Source organism: Arachis hypogaea, chromosome 17 (genome assembly GCF_003086295.3).
Source record: "Arachis hypogaea cultivar Tifrunner chromosome 17, arahy.Tifrunner.gnm2.J5K5, whole genome shotgun sequence".
Taxonomy (NCBI): Eukaryota; Viridiplantae; Streptophyta; class Magnoliopsida; order Fabales; family Fabaceae; genus Arachis; species Arachis hypogaea.
In genome coordinates, this window is record NC_092052.1 from 130,705,109 (window position 1) to 130,722,946 (window position 17,838).

The following is a 17,838-nucleotide window of genomic DNA, read 5'->3' on the forward strand; positions in this document are numbered from 1 at the left end:
TAGATAGGTTGTCTGTGATGGAAATAGTGCAATGCACATCCATATACCAAGAAATAGTGCAATATGGTAATTTTTTTTACATTAAAACTCAAATAATAATGGTTAGATATAATTACTATTTACTAGGCTAAGAGGAAGAAAAAATAAAATATATTAAAACATTAACCTTACCTATCTCCAACTCCAATTTCCACAGTGCCTTTTACTAATTTTCTGCTATCCAATTTTTACCCAAACCTTTTTTTATCGGAAAATCGCAAAGCCATTTTGCTTGCTTCTGCTTCCGTACGTTCAAATGTAACGTACGTAGAGAAGAGAAGAAACTTTCTTTCCCGCTATCTCTCTGTTTTCTTTATTCTTCTCTTTCTCTCTTTTTTTTTTTTTGTTTTCTGCAATTTCCTTCATTACTTCATTCTAATGCAGAATGGCATCACCATCAATACTTTCGTGTTTCTTTCTTCACCATCATCGTGATTTCTAGTTTATAACCCATTGCATGCTTTATTTTTTCGTTCTTTTGGCGTTCGAATTTTGGTTCTAAGGTTTTTCCAGACGATCGAGCTGAGTGACGCAACAACAATGGAGAACTCAGATGGGAGGAACGTGGATTGCGTGCGTGTAGCGGTTAACATTCGCCCATTGATCACGTCGGAGCTTCTTCTAGGATGCACAGATTGCATTTCTGTTGTTCCAGGCGAACCTCAGGTTCTAGAACCTTCGTTTTCTCGAAATTATATATGATGGTTAAGTTTGAGCTTTGCTTACAATTAGTGTTGCAATTATTTGAAACTATGAGAAATTGATATATGATGCATTGTTGTTGTTGTTGCTTGTGAATTCGGTAGGTGCAAATTGGGACTCATACATTCACCTATGATTATGTTTATGGCAGCACGGGGCCATCTTCGTCTACGATATACGATGATTGTGTAGCTCCGCTTGTTGATGCGTTATTTAATGGCTATAATGCCACGGTTCTTGCTTATGGCCAGGTATAAACTTTTGAAGGTTTGCTGGTTAATTATGACTTTTGGAAACTTTGCTTTGATATATATTAATATTTTGTGTACTCATTTTATTTTGGGGTGTGAGAGTCATCCCATGTGAAAGATGCATGTTTCGTTTCAATGTATGAGGCATAATGTGTATAAATAATTTATCTCTGTGTGTAATCACTTATGTAGCTTTACACTATATTTTGTTCTCATTTTGTTAGACTGGATCTGGAAAAACATACACCATGGGAACAAACTATAATGGAGAGGGAAGTAGTGGTGGAATTATACCAAGGGTATTAGAGAGCATATTTGAAAAAGTTAAGGAAGCAAAGGACTCCATGGAGTTCTTGATCAGAGTATCATTTATTGAGGTGAAAAAAAGATAGTATAATTAGTTGGTAAATTTTCTATAATTCTCAATTGAGATGAATAATTGATTTGGTTTAAAAAACTGACAGATATTCAAGGAAGAGGTTTTTGATTTGCTTGATCCCAATTCATCGAGAGGAGAAGCAACTTCTGCTTCGAAGCCTGTTGTGCTAGGTAGAGTGCCCATACAAATCAGAGAAACAGTGAATGGAGGAATAACTCTATCTGGTGTGACTGAGGCTGAAGTTAAGACAAAAGAAGAAATGGCATCTTATCTATCAAGTGGTTCGTTATCGCGTGCCACAGGGAGTACAAATATGAATAGCCAATCAAGGTAAAATGCCAAATAAAAAGCATGCAACATTTTATTTATTTTTTAGCTTTGGGTCTAATTTCATGGTTCATTATGAAACTATACTTTAATGGAGAATATCTTTTATAGTATGTTGACTACTTGTTTTGTATGCATTATCCAGTCGTTCACATGCTATATTTACCATCACAATGGAGCAAAAGAAAGGTGATGATATCTTATGTGCCAAACTGCATTTGGTAGATCTTGCTGGTTCTGAGCGTGCAAAAAGAACTGGGGCAGATGGCATGCGTTTAAAAGAAGGTATTTCTCATTGGTAATATTACCGAGTTTGATATATTATTAATACAAGAGCAAATATCCTTTTTAGTTTTAACATTTTGAAATTAATCTGTAAATTTGGCATCAATTTTATCTTTCTGTCAAATTATAGGTATTTTCATTACAATTCATCTTACTTGGCGCATTGATGCACTTATTTGATTTTCTTGGCAAAATGGGGTAGATTATTTCTACCTTATTATCTTGAGAATAATAATATTATTAAAATGATAAAATTGATGTCAAAACTAAGTATTGACTTAATTGATCAAAAGACATTTTAGGACCAAAGGAGATATTATGACTAAAGAATATATTTACTCGTAACACAAAAAGTAATATCACAGAAATGTCAATTTTGAATTTTTAAGCTAGTTAATTTCATTTCTGAATGAAAATTGTATTTAGTTTGAATATTGTTCTTATGATTAGGAATTCATATCAACAAGGGGTTGTTAGCTCTTGGAAATGTTATAAGTGCACTGGGAGATGAAAAAAAGCGAAAAGAGGGAGGTCATGTTCCATATCGTGATAGCAAATTGACACGCCTGTTGCAGGTTTGCTCAATATTTTTTTAAGCAATTTATTGAGATTACTTATGAACCTAAGTCTATTGTGTTTGTTTGGATGACTATTCATAAAATGAAAAGTAAAGTAAGTAACACACTGGACCAAAAACTTGGTTATGCATGAATGTTTACAGTCTACTCTACTCACAAGTTCATGAATTGCCGGGTGTGTGCTTCTCATTTTTTTTCAAAGTATGATAATTCTTGTACTACAAATGTAATACAGTTTGAATATGAATGTAATGCTAGTTAAACCTATTTGCAATAGTCACTGCTACTTAAAAAAGTGATTAAAAAGGCTATATTTATAGTGTTCAATTCAAAATAGCTTCAATGGATTAATATTGTATTATTATGACTGACAAAGAATGGGGTAATGAACATGTAGGATTCTCTGGGGGGAAACAGCAAAACAGTGATGATAGGTACACAATCAGTGCACGTTGGCAATGTTCTGAATTTCTGATATTTTTGTTGGTGGTTAAATTATTGTAGTGGTCATAATAATTTTACTCAATTTTCAATTAGGTCTCTATACTTTAAGAGTTTGTAATAAAGTTTTTATATTGTATAATAATTTTCAATCATGTAACTATAAGTTAATATTTCCAAACAAGTCCTTATGCTGTACAAATATTTTTCAGCCAAGTCCCTTTTGCTGAAAAATTTTGATCAAGCCCATAAATTGGCTGGTAAGCTGTCTTTTTGAAAAATTTTCTGCAATACAGGTACTTGATCACAAAAGTTTAAATTAGAGGGACCCAGTTAAAAAATGTTTGTACTGGTCAGAGACATAATTTGAAGTCTATATGAACTTGATTGAGAATTTTAGTATAATATAATAATTTGATTATAAATTCTAAACTATAAGGACTTAATTGAAAATTGAAATGATCTAATTACAACATAATTCAACCTATTATTTCCTTTGGAGCATATAATCTAATTTGTTGGGAATGTCACAGCATGTGTTAGTCCAGCTGACAACAATATTGAAGAGACACTGAACACCTTAAAGTATGCAAATCGTGCTCGCAACATTCAGAACAAAGCAATTGTAAGTGTGTTTAGTAATTTTTTAATTTGTGAAAATTTCAGTTTCTTAATGTGCGTGATTTCAAATTTTTCATGTTTCAGATTAATCGTGATCCAGCTGCAGCTCAGGCACAGGAAATGCGAAATCAAATTGAGCAGTTGCAAGCTGAGCTTCTATTTTATAGAGGTGAAGGTGTGGGACCATTTGAGGAGCTTCAGGTACTTCGTTTTATAAAATGTCAAAAGATGCTCACTTTTTAATCTACATGTTTATAATGTTGTCTACTTTTTCTTTTTAAATTTTATTTTATTTTCAGATGCTTAAACATAAAACTTCGTTACTTGAAGCAAGCAATGCAGAGCTACAACAGGAGCTAAAAAGACGTCGAGTAGCTTGTGAGAGTTTACAACAATCTGCCCTTGAAGCTCAGGTTTTTCTTTTATCCTTTGTCTTATCTCATTTATAATAAATTTGTTAGTTGCATGCAATATCTTTATAGTATTTTTTACAACAACTTTTGGAGTCTCACTCAAGTCAGTGATAATATTTGTAGGTTGAAAGAGACCAGCTGATTATGAAAATAGAAGCTATACGAAACGGTAAATCCTTGGACAAGATTGACTCTAATTCAAATCAGGTTTGGATGCAACAAGTTCTTGTTAATGCTTGGTTACAATTCTCAGAAGTGATCGATCTCTTAAAAATTATATAAATTATTTTCAGGACTACAACTTGGTAAAATCTTATGTGTCAAAGATCCAATATCTTGAAGGGGAATTGAAACGTTTGAAGACTTCAAACACCACGAATTCAAGACATTTTGTTAACTGTGTTGATTCCGAAGATGATGAACCACTTTCATCTGATAGCCATGCTAAAGCTATGGATTTACCAGGTATCACATTGGAAATTTTATTTCTTGTGATGGATCCTGTTATAGAATTTTAGCACTAGTTTTGACCTTCGAAACATAAATTTTGACAAATCTGTTTTGGTTTTGAAAAGTCCGTCTGTCGAATCTTCAGGATGATTTGTTAGATACTAAAAGATTCAACAACAACGTTACACTTAATAATGAAGCGTACTTATTTGTTATTTTATCTTGTTGATTGGCATTTCATTCTAAGTATGCTTTCTTTCTCAACATTAATATAACTTGTTTGCAGATGAATCAGATGATGAAGAAAAGGAGCTAGAACACTCTTCTCTCCAAGAAAAATTGGATAAGGAGCTCAAAGAACTGGACAAAAAACTTGAACAAAAGGAGGTAAGAGCAACCTTTTCTAGTTTTAACTCCTTAAGATGTTGAAATCCCTCTCTATACAAGCACACATGTGCACATGTCCTCACCTGAGCGCGCACAGATCTGTTTTATTGAGCTTTTTAAATTGCTAATATATCTATTTAGCTTATTGTATTAAATGTTTTATAGGGATGCAACTGATTTTTACATATTTCAATTAATAATTCATTTCCCCCTTGGTTGAAGGCTGAAATGAAGTTGTACAATAACTCTGATCCTTCAATTCTTAGGCAACATTATGAAAGGAAACTTCTTGAGATGGAACAAGAGAAGAAAATTTTGCAGGTGGTTGCTCTGAAAATTTCACTATCAATCAGTTAAAGAATTTTGTTTTATTTTAAATATTTTTTACTAACCCTTCTTTTGTACATAATTGATAGAAAGAAATTGAGCAACTTAAAGAGAATCTTGCAAATATTTCTTCCAACTCTGATGACGGTGCTGAAAAGACAAAGCAGGATTATCTACAAAAGTTGAATGCGCTTGAAGTGCAAGTGAGTTGATATTTTAAGCGTGTTAAACCTCAATGGCCACTCAATGCCATAAACTGATTATTTGCTTTCTAGGTTTCCGAACTGAAGAGGAAACAAGATGACCAGGCTATGCTTTTGAGACAAAAACAAAAGAGTGATGAGGCTGCAAAACGACTTTATGATGAAATACAACGAATTAAAGCTCAGAAGGTGCAATAGTCCTGTCAATCAAACGTGCATTGTTTGTTAGAAAGGAGAAATTTTTTTTTTGGGGGGAATTGCTTATGGTTACTTTTCTTTAGGTTCAACTTCAACAAAAGATTAAGCAGGAATCTGAACAATTTAGGTTATGGAAAGCTACACGTGAAAAAGAAGTTCTTCAGGTAAAATGCATAAGGGGAGAATTTTCTTTTACCTTTACATATTAATATATTCTTACTTTTATTTTTTTATTTTTTTGGGGTCCAATAATCTTTTCCCAACTTTTAAATAACGATAGATTAGTTATGAAGAATAAAAATTTTTAGTCATTTGACATATTTGCTTAAATACCAGCTTAAGAAAGAGGGGAGGAGGAACGAATATGAGATGCATAAGCTATTAGCGTTAAATCAAAGGCAAAAGCTAGTAAGTTCATGCTCAAATCACGTGTTGTTGCATTGAAGTCTTATATAGTTGTTTAAATTACAAGTTATATGTTCATTGCAGGTACTGCAAAGGAAGACAGAAGAAGCTTCCATGGCTACCAAAAGGCTGAAAGAACTTTTGGAATCTCGAAAGGCTTCCTCACGTGAATCCATGGGTTAGAAGAAACTGTGTCATGTAGTCTCTTACTCTCTTTCCCCTATGTTGAGTTTGCCTAATATCTGGCACTTTGTTTTCCTTTTCCTTTTTCGTTTTTCACATAAACACAGGTGTTGGTGGTGGGAGTGCTCCTGGAATTCAGGTACAAGTAACTTTATGGAGTAATTAAAAACAAGGAGTAAATTGCATGTTAAAATTCAATATGGATGAGTGCTGGATTTTTTACTAGGTGTTATGCCTTTTGTATTTTTCCCATTGATCAAAAGACAGGTCATAGCTATTCATGCTAATGAGTTGTAAGTGATGTATTGACAATTTGACATATCAGTAACTGCTACTTGATGCAAATTTTTTTTTTCAAGGCTTTGATGAAGGCAATCGAGCATGAGCTTGAAGTTTCTGTTCGAGTGCACGAAGTACGCTCGGAATATGAGCGTCAAATGGAAGAGTACGTGACATTTAGGTGGAACGCTTGATGCTTGATTACATTTGAAGTTATCTTATTTTTGCATTAGAATTTACCATCAAATATAACACCTCTCTCATAATACACCCCATATCTATTCACTTGAATGTTCGGAAAGAACCCCAGTTTTTATGTTTATAGGATATGATAATGTGTCATTCTCCCTCATTTTCTTTTAAATATAAGTGTGGCTTAACCAATTACATACACTGCATATGGATACTTAAGCATAGTATTTACTCTATATGCAAAATTTAGTTCTTATAAATTCTCCATACTGAATACCAAACCAAAAAAAATATAAAATATAAAATAAAATAAAATTCTCCATGGTAGTCAAAATTAAAGTATGAGAAATGTTAAACAGATATACTAATTTTCTTGGATTAGGTACCTTTCTATGTTGTTAGACTGGCTCCAACCCATGGTTATTGTCAGTCCATAAACATTCAATGGAAGACTCTAGAAAGAAATTTGCAATTGGTTATATTTTGTAATAAAATATGTGCCAAATTTAATTATTTGAGTTCAATAACCAATTATTTTAGGCTAGATGGTGTGACAACTTTGCAGGGAGGATTTGAATTGTTCTGTTAAGCATTATTTTTTTTTTTCCCCATTTGATTGGGGCTTTCCTCACTTATTCATTTAGTTATCCTTTTATTTTAGGAGGAATAAAATGGCCTCAGAGATGAGTAAGCTAAAGGAGGAAGTAGAGATGATGAATCAATATGGTACAAGGTGATGCCTTGTAATTACCTATTTCCTTAAAAACATGAAACAATGTTTGTGGTTTTAGTTTGGTATTTTATGCACGTCTCTCTCTGACTGGTTGCTATTGTAGTGATGGCTCTGTGTTAATGTCTCCTGGAGCCAAAAATTCAAGGATTTTTGCCCTTGAAAACATGCTTTCTACTTCTTCTTCATCTCTAGTGTCTATGGCTTCCCAGTTGTCAGAGGCAGAAGAGCAAGAACGGGTTTTTAGTGGTAAGGGACGTTGGAACCAAGTCCGGTCCGTTGCAGATGCTAAGAATGTGATGAATTATCTGTTCAACATAGCATCTTCCTCGAGGTAACAATTTCTCTGCAACAATTTGGTCCCGTGATTTAACCAATTCTTGCAAAGTTATCAAACTTGCTTATATTGTGTTAAAATGCAATAGGTTTTAATTTGTGAGTAATCCAAAAATTTCCTGAAGTGGTAATCTGACTGGCATATTGCTCTGGCTTTTATTTTATCTTAGGTGTTTAGTGCGAGAGAAAGAAATAATCTGCAGAGAGAAGGACATGGAGATTAAAGATTTAAAGGAAAAGGTAGTAAGGTTAAACTATGCAGTTCGACAGTTGGAAATGATAAAAGTTCAACTTACTCGTCAGTTGGAATCACAGGTTTGTTTATGAGCCACATCATCTAGCTAATAGCTATATGGTTAAAAAACGTTTTGCTGCAAAAAAATTTCTTCGTATATAGAAACTTACCAATATTCCTCTTTACTACTTTACAAACTTTTAGCTCCAATTTGTAGAATTGGGGCACGATTCCACTGTCAATGAATATTTAGCATTTTGATTACCCTATTATTTAGTATCTTCTTTTTAAATAATTGTTTCTTTATCATTTGAACTTTATGACAGAGTGAAACTTTAAAGAGGTATACAGGATCTATGGGAGAAGCAGAATACACTAACATGAATTTGCACAAGCCGGTTGGTCTCGCACACTAGTTTTCTTACAAAAAATGGTTAAAAGGATTCTATCTCCTAGTTGACTATAAACTGCTATTGGTTAATTCGGTATAATTTCTTCTAAACGTAGGAAAACCGCCATTCTACACATGTACAGGAGGATATATACATGTCTGGTGCAGAATCAGAATATTTTGATGACATGGAAGCAACAGATGACGAGTGGTTTGAGCCAGGAGAATCAACTGAGAATAAACGGAAATCCACAAGCACATACGCAAGCTTAGAGAATATCAACCTTTCAGAACATGATGATAAAGAGTATTCAAGAGATGAACCTGGATGTACATCTGGAGAAATAACATCAAATATTTGCTGCTCTTGTAGTAAAACTTCATCATGTAACACAACAAAATGCAAGTGCAAAACCACAAGAAACAATTGCAGTAGTTCTTGTGGTTGCCTAGCAACCAAGTGTGCTAATAGAGCATCAATCTCAAATGAGTCAACACATCTGGGATCAGTTGAGATGGACAAAGACCACCTTCTTGTTGCTCAAGGTGCAGAGTTACTTCGTGGAGCACTGGTTGATGGGCTTGCCGAAATAGGCCAACAACCTAGAAAGGCTCTTACTGACGTAGGAAATACTTTGGTGTGTAAGCCCTCCAAAAGTCAAGTTCTTTAGAATTGCATGAAGTTAATGGCATCTTTTTTTGTTTATTTTTTCCCTCAACTTTTTTGAAGCATTGTTATTTCATTTTGCAGGCCAAACCAAAAGCTCAAAAGGGTAATCAGAGAAAGAAATTGCCTAAACCCACCACAATTGTTGTGTCCGATCCTTCGTCTTCCTTGCAACCCGAGAATTCTGGACCTCCCAAGTCCAAGAAACAAATTGATGATATATTTGATTCAAAAACACTAACATTGAATATACCACCAAGACTACCCTCCTCTAAGCCTGAACATGCTGCCTCTGCCCCTAGGGTAGAGGGTAATGCCTTGGACCCAGATAACAGTCCTTTAAAAATAAGGGCTGCACGAAGGGCAGCATCATCTAGTGACAGTGATGTTCCGTTGTGGGATAGGAATGCTGGCAAGTTTGATTAATCTATAAAGAAGAAAGGGCCTGAAGTGGTTCTGTCTAGAAATCCTCTACAATCGAAAAGATCATGGGAAGAGAAAGAAGACAACAGAAGCTAATTGTATGTATGTATTTATCCCCTCTTTACTTGTTCTGGAATTTTTATAAGACCAAAGATCACAATGTAAGATGCATGCCTTAGCATCTTCTAGTGGTGGGTCTGCAGAACAAATAAAGAAGAGTGGTGTATAGTGTGGCTTGCCAATAGTAGACAATCATTTTGGCTTGGCCTGATTTTTGTTTGGCTTGCTTTTCTTTGTTCTCACAGTTGAAATGAAAGCCGAAATCACAGGTTTTGATCGTCTACGGCTTGCTTTGCAAAAGCTTAGTTTTTTTTTGTTAGGTAGCTTATAAAAGTAAATTTTAAAAAGACGTGACATCTGATAAATCAAACTATAAGTAATTTTCAGTAAATATAAATAATAACAACTATATCTGATAAAATAATTTTTAAAATTTAAATTGATCGTAACAGGTATAGGTATAAATAAAAGGAGAATTTTGATTGTGAATGAAATTTAGCATTAATAATTTTGGTGATGTTATATATATAAGTATTTTTGTAATTAAGTCTAACTAAATTGGCACAAACTGAGCAAAAAAAAAAAAATGTGCGTATATGTTATAGAAACTTATTGAGATAAAATTTTTATATATATCAAAAAATTTTTTACATAGTACGAATTTATCGATATAGCATAAAAATTTTGCACATAGCACATAAATATTTACACATAGCATATAAATTTTTGTTGCGAATGTATTTTGTTAGTTGTGTATGTGGTCTTTCAAAATGTCTGTATTATGCACCAAAAGTCATGTGTTGTCCATATTTTGTTTGTTGGGTGTCAATATTTGACGTATTGTCTTTCAAAATTTTTTGCTCACCAAAATTTATGTACACAATAATTTTAGTGAACATAAAAGATGAAAAAGATGACGATGATAATTATAATTGATAGTTATAAGTATTTGTGATTTTCACACGCGCAATATTTCTCTAAAGAGGCCTGCTACACATACAAGTCTTTTTGACTTACAAGTCTTACAAGTTGCTACACACGGGCCTTTTAATGCGTTATTCAACCGTTTTCTATTTTCAAAGCGCTACACTCACCATGTATTATGAACGACTTTTCTTCTTCTTCTTCTTCTTCCTCTTCCTCTTCCTCTTCTTCTTCGTTTTTTTTTTTTCGATTTTCATGGTTTCTGAAATCAAGCTTTGAAATCGTTTTGAAGATAATAGAACTTCAGAAATACACCCAAACAATTACAGAAATACACCCAAACGATTATAGAAATACATCCAAAAGATTACAGAAATACACCCAAAGGATTACAAAACTACACCCAAAGGATTTAAGAAATACACCCAAAATTCATTGAAGTACACCTTATGCATAATTCAGAACTCTTTCTCTTTCTCCTCCTCATCTTCTGCTGCTTCTTTTTCTTCAAAAACAATTTCAGAGTTTGATGTCAAAAAAACAATGGAAATCGAGAATAACGAAGAAAGAAAATAGAGAGAAAAGCACGTAAATGAAGAAGAAGAAGAGGAAGACGAGGAAGAAGAACGTGCAACAAGAAGAAGAAGAAGGAGAAAGAGAAGGCAAGAAATGAAAGAAAAGAAGAAGAAGAAGAGGAAGAGGAAGAAGAACCTGCAGCAAGAAGAAGAAGGAGAAAGAGAAGGCAAAAAACGAAAGAAAAGAAGAAGAAAAAAACGAAGAGGAAGCGCGTTTTGAGCGTTAGTTTTAATTGGATTTGTAAGGCTTACAAGCCTTAATCGCTTGTATGCGAAGAATTTCTGTTCTCTAAATACTTTACCAAATTAAGTCTATATTATTTTTAAAATTATAAATTGAAATAAAATAAAAATACGTTATTTTAAACTTAACATTTCAGCTAAATGTCTATTAAAAAAACTTTTGACTAACCATTATTATAAGGGTTTGGTTAATAAGTATAAGGAAACAAAAACATAAAGATTTTATTGAAAAATTAAGAGCGTATTAAGTTTGAATTTTTATTTTTTATTTTTTATTTAGAATTTTGTTAAAAAAAATAAAAACATAATTTTATTATTTTTATTTTTTTATAAAATTCTAAATACAGAAAATTTTAAAATAAAAATAAAAAATAAAAACTGAGATGATGAAGAAATGATGAACAAGAAAAGAGAGAAAGAGAGAGAAGTGAGGAAGAGAGAGAGCTATTCTATTGAGTGACTTTGAATTTGTATTTTCTTAACTTAATTTTAGTTTACAGGTTTGTACTATATATACAGGGTTGTTTAACAGATTCTAACTAATTATGCTGAGTTGGACATACTAATAAACTCACTAACTAACTTTGTGGTTACTGCACATGCTTCTCACTCTCGTTGCTTCTATCATCATCAATCCTACTACTTAATATTCTTGTTGACGCTTTTATTACTAACATTAGCCCTACTATTGAGACTTCGATCATCAACTCTGCCTGAATTCTCTGCGCTCTTTTCATCAGTTCTGCTCCATGGGATCTCTACATTTTTTTTCCACAATTCTCAACTTTGATATGAAATTCATTAAGGCTAGGCTTGACTGTAATTTTGTTAGTATATCTGCAATTTGGTCTTGTGAAAAAATGTGTTGAATGTCTATCTTCTTTTATGTTATGTAATCTCGAATAAAGTACAAATTAAGCTCAAAGTGTTTACTTTTTCTATGCGAAACTGGATTGGCAGTGAGACTTGGTTTCATGGTGCATATGACTTGTATTTCACTAAACAAGTTCTGAACCCATATTATTTCAGTTAGACTAGCAACTATTCCTCTATATTCAGTTTCTGTAGAACTTCTTGACACCATATGTTGTTTTCTATTTGACTAAGAGATTAAATTTGGACTAAGATATATGCAAAAATCACTAGCAAAACTTTCTGTCATCTATGTCATTGCCCCAATCTGAATCACTAAAATCATAGATTCTGAACTCATTTGACTTCTGAAACCTCAACTTGAAGTTGACTGTCCTAGCTAGGTACCTTAGGATTTGCTTCACAACTTTCCAATGACTTTCAAGAGGCTTATTCATGAACTGACTTACTTGGTTTATTACATAAGAAATTTCAGGTATTGTGATGGTTACGTACTATAGGCCTCCAACAATTGACCTATAAAGTGTTGGTTTTTGGAAAATCTCTCCCCCAAATGTTGACAGTTTTTTACTTGAAGCCATTGGTGTTGGCATTGCTTTTGCATCCTACATTCCTGCCTTGATGAGTAGCTCTTTAAAGTACTTAGTTTGGCACAACATCATTTCACAATCATTTTTTTCACTGTTTCAATTCCCAGGAAGTAATTCATTTCACCTAGATCCTTTAGAGAGAAAGTTGAGTTGAGCTGGCTTATTAGAGTTGAGATTTCATCTTGGCAGTTCCTTGTCACTAGTATATCATCGACATAGACAAGTATGTAGACGACTGATTTCATAGTGAATCTAGTGAATAAAGACGTGTCTGATCTTGTGTTGCTGAAGCCAAATTTGTTGAGAGTTTGCTTGAGTTTAGTAAACCATGCATGGAGAGCTTGCTTTAACCCATACAAAGATCTTTGAAGCTTGCACACATGATAGGGCTGAGTTGGTGAAAGAAAGCCTTCAGGTTGAGACATGAACACATCTTCCGCTAAGTCTCCAATTAGAAAGTCGTTGTTGAAGTCGAATTGCCTTATTTTCCACCCTTTTGTTAATGCTAAACTCAACATGATTTTGACAGTAGATGGCTGAACTATTGGACTAAACACTTGGTTAAAGTTTACTCCTTCTTTTTGGTGAAACCCTTTGGCAATAAGTCTTGCTTTATACTTTTGAATTGTTTCATTTGGGTGTTTCTTTATTCTAAACACCCATTTGCATCCAATGGTAGGGGCAGTGTTAGGAGGGGATTTTGGAACTAATTTCCAGGTTTGGTTTCTCATAAGCGCTTCATACTCTTCCTCCATTGCTCTTTTCTAGTGATGGCTGCTTAATGCTTGCTCAACAGTTTGAGGTACACATTAAAACATATCTGGTGATGACATTTGTTTTACCACTGCAGCATATGTCTTGGGCTTTACAATCCTTGACTTGCTTCTTGTTTGTATCGAGTGTAAATTAGTTGTTAAAGCAGGATTAGTAGGAATATTAGCAGCCAAATGATTAATAGAATCAGAATTATTAGATACAGAGTTAGTATAACAAATAATGGTGCAAATATGTGATTGGCATCATTGGAAGTGTCATGTAATGAATGCAATGCATTGTGAGATGAGTGAGGTGGGTTGGGTGGGTGAGGATGTTGTTGGGCTATTTGTAGTTGGGTTAGTTTTGGTGGTGGTTGAGGCTCTTGATGAGGTTGGGGGGTTTGAGATGATAAAGTTAGTGAGGTTTGGGAGTGGATGGAGTGTTGGATGTTTGTGTTGGGGTTGGGGTGTTGCTGGTACTTGTTGTGGTTGAGAGTTGAACAACTGGCTGTAAGGAAATTCCTGCTCATTGAATTTGACATTTCTTGAGATAAACTCTTTTTCATTAGGTGAAAGATATTTGTAGCCTCTGTGATCTGTGACATAGCCTATAACGATATATTTTTGGGATCTATGGTCAAATTTGTGGGTATTATAGGGTCAAAGAAGTGGGTAGCATGTGCATCCAAATGGTTTGAGTAGGTAGTAGTCAGGTTTGGTTTTGGTGAGGGCTTCAAGTGGTAATAGGTTGTTAAGAGTTGAGGTTGGTATTCTGTTTATTAGATATGTGGCTATGAGGGTGGTTTCATCCCAGAATGTTAGAGGGAGGTTGGCTTGGGCTAGTAAGGTTAAAGTGCTTTCAGTGATGTGTCTGTCTTCGTTCAACCATGCCGTTTTGCTGATGAGTGTAGGGACAAGTGAGCATATGTTGTATTTCATTTGCTGCCAGAAATTGTTTAAAGCTTGACGACAAATATTCACCACCATTGTCTATCTGTAGAGCATTGATTTTCATACCTGTCTTGAGATCCATAGCTGTTTTGTATTGCTAAAATGCAGTAAAGGTTTGAGACTTTGCTTGTAGCAGATACGTACTTGTATACCTGGTTTTAACATCAATGAAGCAGATGTAGAACCTAAAACCTGCTCTACTATAAACAGGTGCTGGCCCCGAAATGTCAGAAAAAATTAGTTCTAAAGGTTCATATGTTGTATGGGAGTTAGGGTGGGGTAATTGATGGATTTTGCTTATGCATCAAGCATTGCATAAAGATGGATCAAGGCTTTCTTTATTTATTGAATCAGAAATGTTACATTATTTCATTACAAGTTTAGTCACCTTTTTTTTATGGATGACCTAATTTTCGATGCCACAATTGAGCTATAAGACTTACATTTTTACAGCTAAGATATGCAACAATGCTATTAACTAGACAAAACACATTATTAATAGACTTAACAGTAGTGTTTGAAATAATAACTTTAACAACTGAATTGTTAATTTGTTGTGTGTTCTTGGACTCTGTGTATAATTCCATCACCATTAGGCTTGGCAACTTTATTGGCTTGTGAACTTAAGCAAGCTTCTGTAGCATAATTCCTATTATTGATTGGATTTTCAATGAGGTTTCTTCTATCTTCAACATTTATATTGTGACATGTTGGGTTAGCAGAAAAGGTATCTTTGGTTTTGATATTTTTGGGAATTATTTGGACTCCTTCAAACTTGTACAGCTCTTCTTTAAGTAGTCCTTGAAGAAAAATCTTTTTGGTTATCTGACTTTTACATTGCACAAGTAAGACCAGAATTCGAAGATCACACAATTATCTAGGGCAAATTTAGCTACACCAACTAGATTCTTGGAGATAGTAGGGACATGTAGAAGGTTTTTCAGCTTAAAAGGTCTATTAGACAATGATGCATGCATTAATGAATTTCCAACATGTTCAATTTTCATACCTTGGCCATTACCTCCATAGACTTGCTCTGCACCTTCATAATCAGATCCCATGATGAGATTTCTTTGGTCAAATGTGATGTGGTGGGAGGCTCCAAAGTCAGGGTACCATGCTATATCTGGAACTGTCAAAAGCAGTGCAAGGAATGCTTGTGGATTGGGAGATGATGTTCTTGAATTCTGCATTTGTGGCCTCATTCCTGGGTAGTTTTGTTGAGTGCTTTAATTTGTGAGCTCAAACCATTGTGAATGCCACTGATGGTGGTTGTATTGTGTATGTTTAGTGGTTGCATTTGTTGATTCATGAATTCCTGACCAAATAATTGGTGAAAGCATTGCATTACTGTATGGTCAACCTTTCTACAAAGTTGGCATTGAGGCTTGCTGCCTTGCCACCAAGATGCTCTTCCATCACTTCTAAAGTAACCTCTGCCTCTGGTGCCTCGGAAGCCTCTTCTGCTACTATGGTTGTTGTAGCTATTGTAGTTTATTTCTTGCGATCTTTCTTGACTCTCATCTCTTTATGCTACATTTGCTTGAACCAGTCTAATCTCTATTCTTTTGAATCTGTCTAGCAGTTCTTCTTGTGCTAGCAGTTGTAATTCGAACTCGCTTTCAGCATTTGGTCGATTTTGCTGTTTGCCATTGTGATGAAGGTGTTATATTCTTTATTGAGTCCTCCTAGTACAACTTCGATGTACTTTTCACTGGAAAGTGATGCTCCTAGTGCGTTTACTGCGTTTGCTATTTGGTTGATCCTGGCCATATACTCGATGACTGTTGAACCTTGCTTCTTGAACGATTTCAGCTGCATTTTCAGTTGTTTGATTTTCGATTTAACTCGATCTTCAAAGTACTCTTCAAGAACATTCCAGATCTGATATGTGTATTCATACTGCACCACTTGATTGATGAAGTTTGACTCCATGGATGCTATGAGCCACGCTACAAGCCATTGGTCTTGGATCTCCTATTCTGCGTATTCTGAAGTCTCTATTCCACGGCTTCGATATGCTTCTGAGGTGAACCTGACTGGGATCTTTTTTGGATCTAGGTGATTCTGTAGTTTGTTAACTTTGATGCATGCTAGCACTTGCTTCTTCCACGCTTTGAAATTGCTATCGTTGAGTTTTATGGCCGAGAACGCAGCGAAGGCATTCTAACTGAGTGGGCTCGATAGAGCTCTAGTGATTGGCGTGGTGTTGTGGTTGTTGTCTATGAATCTTCATCTCTGATACCATGAGAGGTATCAGAAATTGTGATGATGAAGAAATGATGAAAAAAAAAGAGGAAGAAAGAGAGAGAAGTGAGGAAGAGAGAGAGATATTACATTGAGTGATTTTGAATTTTATTTTCTGAACTTAATTTTAGTTTACAGATTTGTACTATATATACAAGGTTGCTTAACAGATTCTAACTAATTGTGCTAAGCTGGACATACTAACAAACTCACTAACTAACTTTGTGGTTGCTGCACATATCTAACTACACATGCTTTTCACTCTCACTGCTTCTATCATCAACATAAATAGAGAGAGTGAAATGTCTAAAGCTAGCTATGAAAATGAAAAACAATTGTGATATACATGTTCATTTAATAAGTATTTGACCCTTTTAACCATTTAAAGCAACTTGAAAAGCAAAAGTCTTCAAAAATAGACCGCTTAAGATTCTTTTAGAAAAATTAAGTTTAATGAGGATAGAAAAAAGATGAACTTGTACCTATATAAATAGGGTTATATCTTATAATATGAGGTAAAACACACCTTACAAACATAATAAAATCGTATGTTTATACCCTGGTAAATGTTGGAAAAACTCAACAAAGGTTTAAAGAAGAACCTGTCTAACAACAGAAACACAAAAAAAAAAAAAATTTCACAACCTGTGCGATTAAATAGGCAATACAAAAGATATTCTAAGCAGCAAATGTAATGACAGAAATTAAATAATCAGACATCAGAATTTTAACGTAGGAAAACCCCAAAAGAGGGACAAAAAACCCACGGGACCTAGTCCAGTAAAATCTTCCACTATCAAAATAATGGGTACATAATCAGTCTTCCTAGTAGCACTAGGGCATCTCAACAATCAACAAAATACATCATCAAAACGGATGGAATCAACATAAATCCTCCACAAAGTGGGTATCTCAAATCAGGCAAAAGTGAAGGCAATACAACTAACAAGTTATATCCTAATGTTCATCTCTATACCAGGATTAACATACTAAAATTTCATAAAAAATGGAGCAAGTTTACCAGCTCAATCGGATTAAAAATGGCTTGCCCTTTTCCCCCGAATTTTCTTCTTCTCCAACGCCGAAACCACGCTGCTTCTTTTCTTTCATTCAAAATGAATGAGGCTTCCCTTCTCTCTCTCTCTCGGTGGCTTAAACCCACTTTCTTTTATTTTATT

At 34.3% G+C, this 17,838-nt stretch overlaps 1 protein-coding gene and 1 long non-coding RNA gene across 4 annotated transcripts; one reads left to right on the forward strand and one right to left on the reverse strand.

The window, feature by feature from the left end:
- The first annotated feature begins 256 nt into the window (after positions 1-256).
- Positions 257-9,783, forward strand: LOC112764608 (kinesin-like protein KIN-4C). 3 transcript variants are annotated; one of them, XM_025810291.3, is made up of 27 exons: positions 257-705; positions 846-992; positions 1,217-1,369; positions 1,457-1,701; positions 1,844-1,983; positions 2,434-2,558; positions 2,959-2,995; positions 3,536-3,627; positions 3,708-3,824; positions 3,923-4,036; positions 4,160-4,243; positions 4,330-4,501; positions 4,773-4,873; positions 5,096-5,194; positions 5,290-5,403; positions 5,476-5,592; positions 5,685-5,765; positions 5,938-6,009; positions 6,091-6,184; positions 6,297-6,328; positions 6,549-6,649; positions 7,322-7,393; positions 7,497-7,724; positions 7,897-8,041; positions 8,288-8,359; positions 8,469-8,990; positions 9,104-9,783. In XM_025810291.3, exons 1-27 carry the CDS (start codon positions 580-582, stop codon positions 9,443-9,445), a joined length of 3,744 nt encoding a protein of 1,247 aa, XP_025666076.1. In that variant the 5' UTR covers positions 257-579; the 3' UTR covers positions 9,446-9,783. The 3 variants fall into 3 exon arrangements, with proteins under 3 accessions (XP_025666076.1, XP_025666077.1, XP_072079739.1); XM_025810292.3 differs by having other exon boundaries at positions 6,549-6,634; XM_072223638.1 differs by having other exon boundaries at positions 4,782-4,873.
- A 645-nt stretch (positions 9,784-10,428) lies between these two features.
- LOC140181072 (uncharacterized) lies at positions 10,429-16,783 on the reverse strand. Its single transcript, XR_011875691.1, has 2 exons — positions 15,423-16,783; positions 10,429-10,931 (listed from the first exon to the last, which is right to left on the reverse strand). It is a non-coding gene; the product is annotated as an uncharacterized lncRNA (long non-coding RNA).
- Positions 16,784-17,838: the final 1,055 nt, after the last annotated feature.

Coding starts and splice junctions, on each gene's coding strand:
- LOC112764608 (XM_025810291.3), top strand. CDS start 580: ATGGAGAACTCAGATGGGAGGAACGTGGATTGCGTGCGTGTAGCGGTT. Junction 3,628..3,707: donor ACATTCAGAACAAAGCAATT/GTAAGTGTGTTT, acceptor TTCATGTTTCAG/ATTAATCGTGATCCAGCTGC. Junction 5,766..5,937: donor GTGAAAAAGAAGTTCTTCAG/GTAAAATGCATA, acceptor CTTAAATACCAG/CTTAAGAAAGAGGGGAGGAG.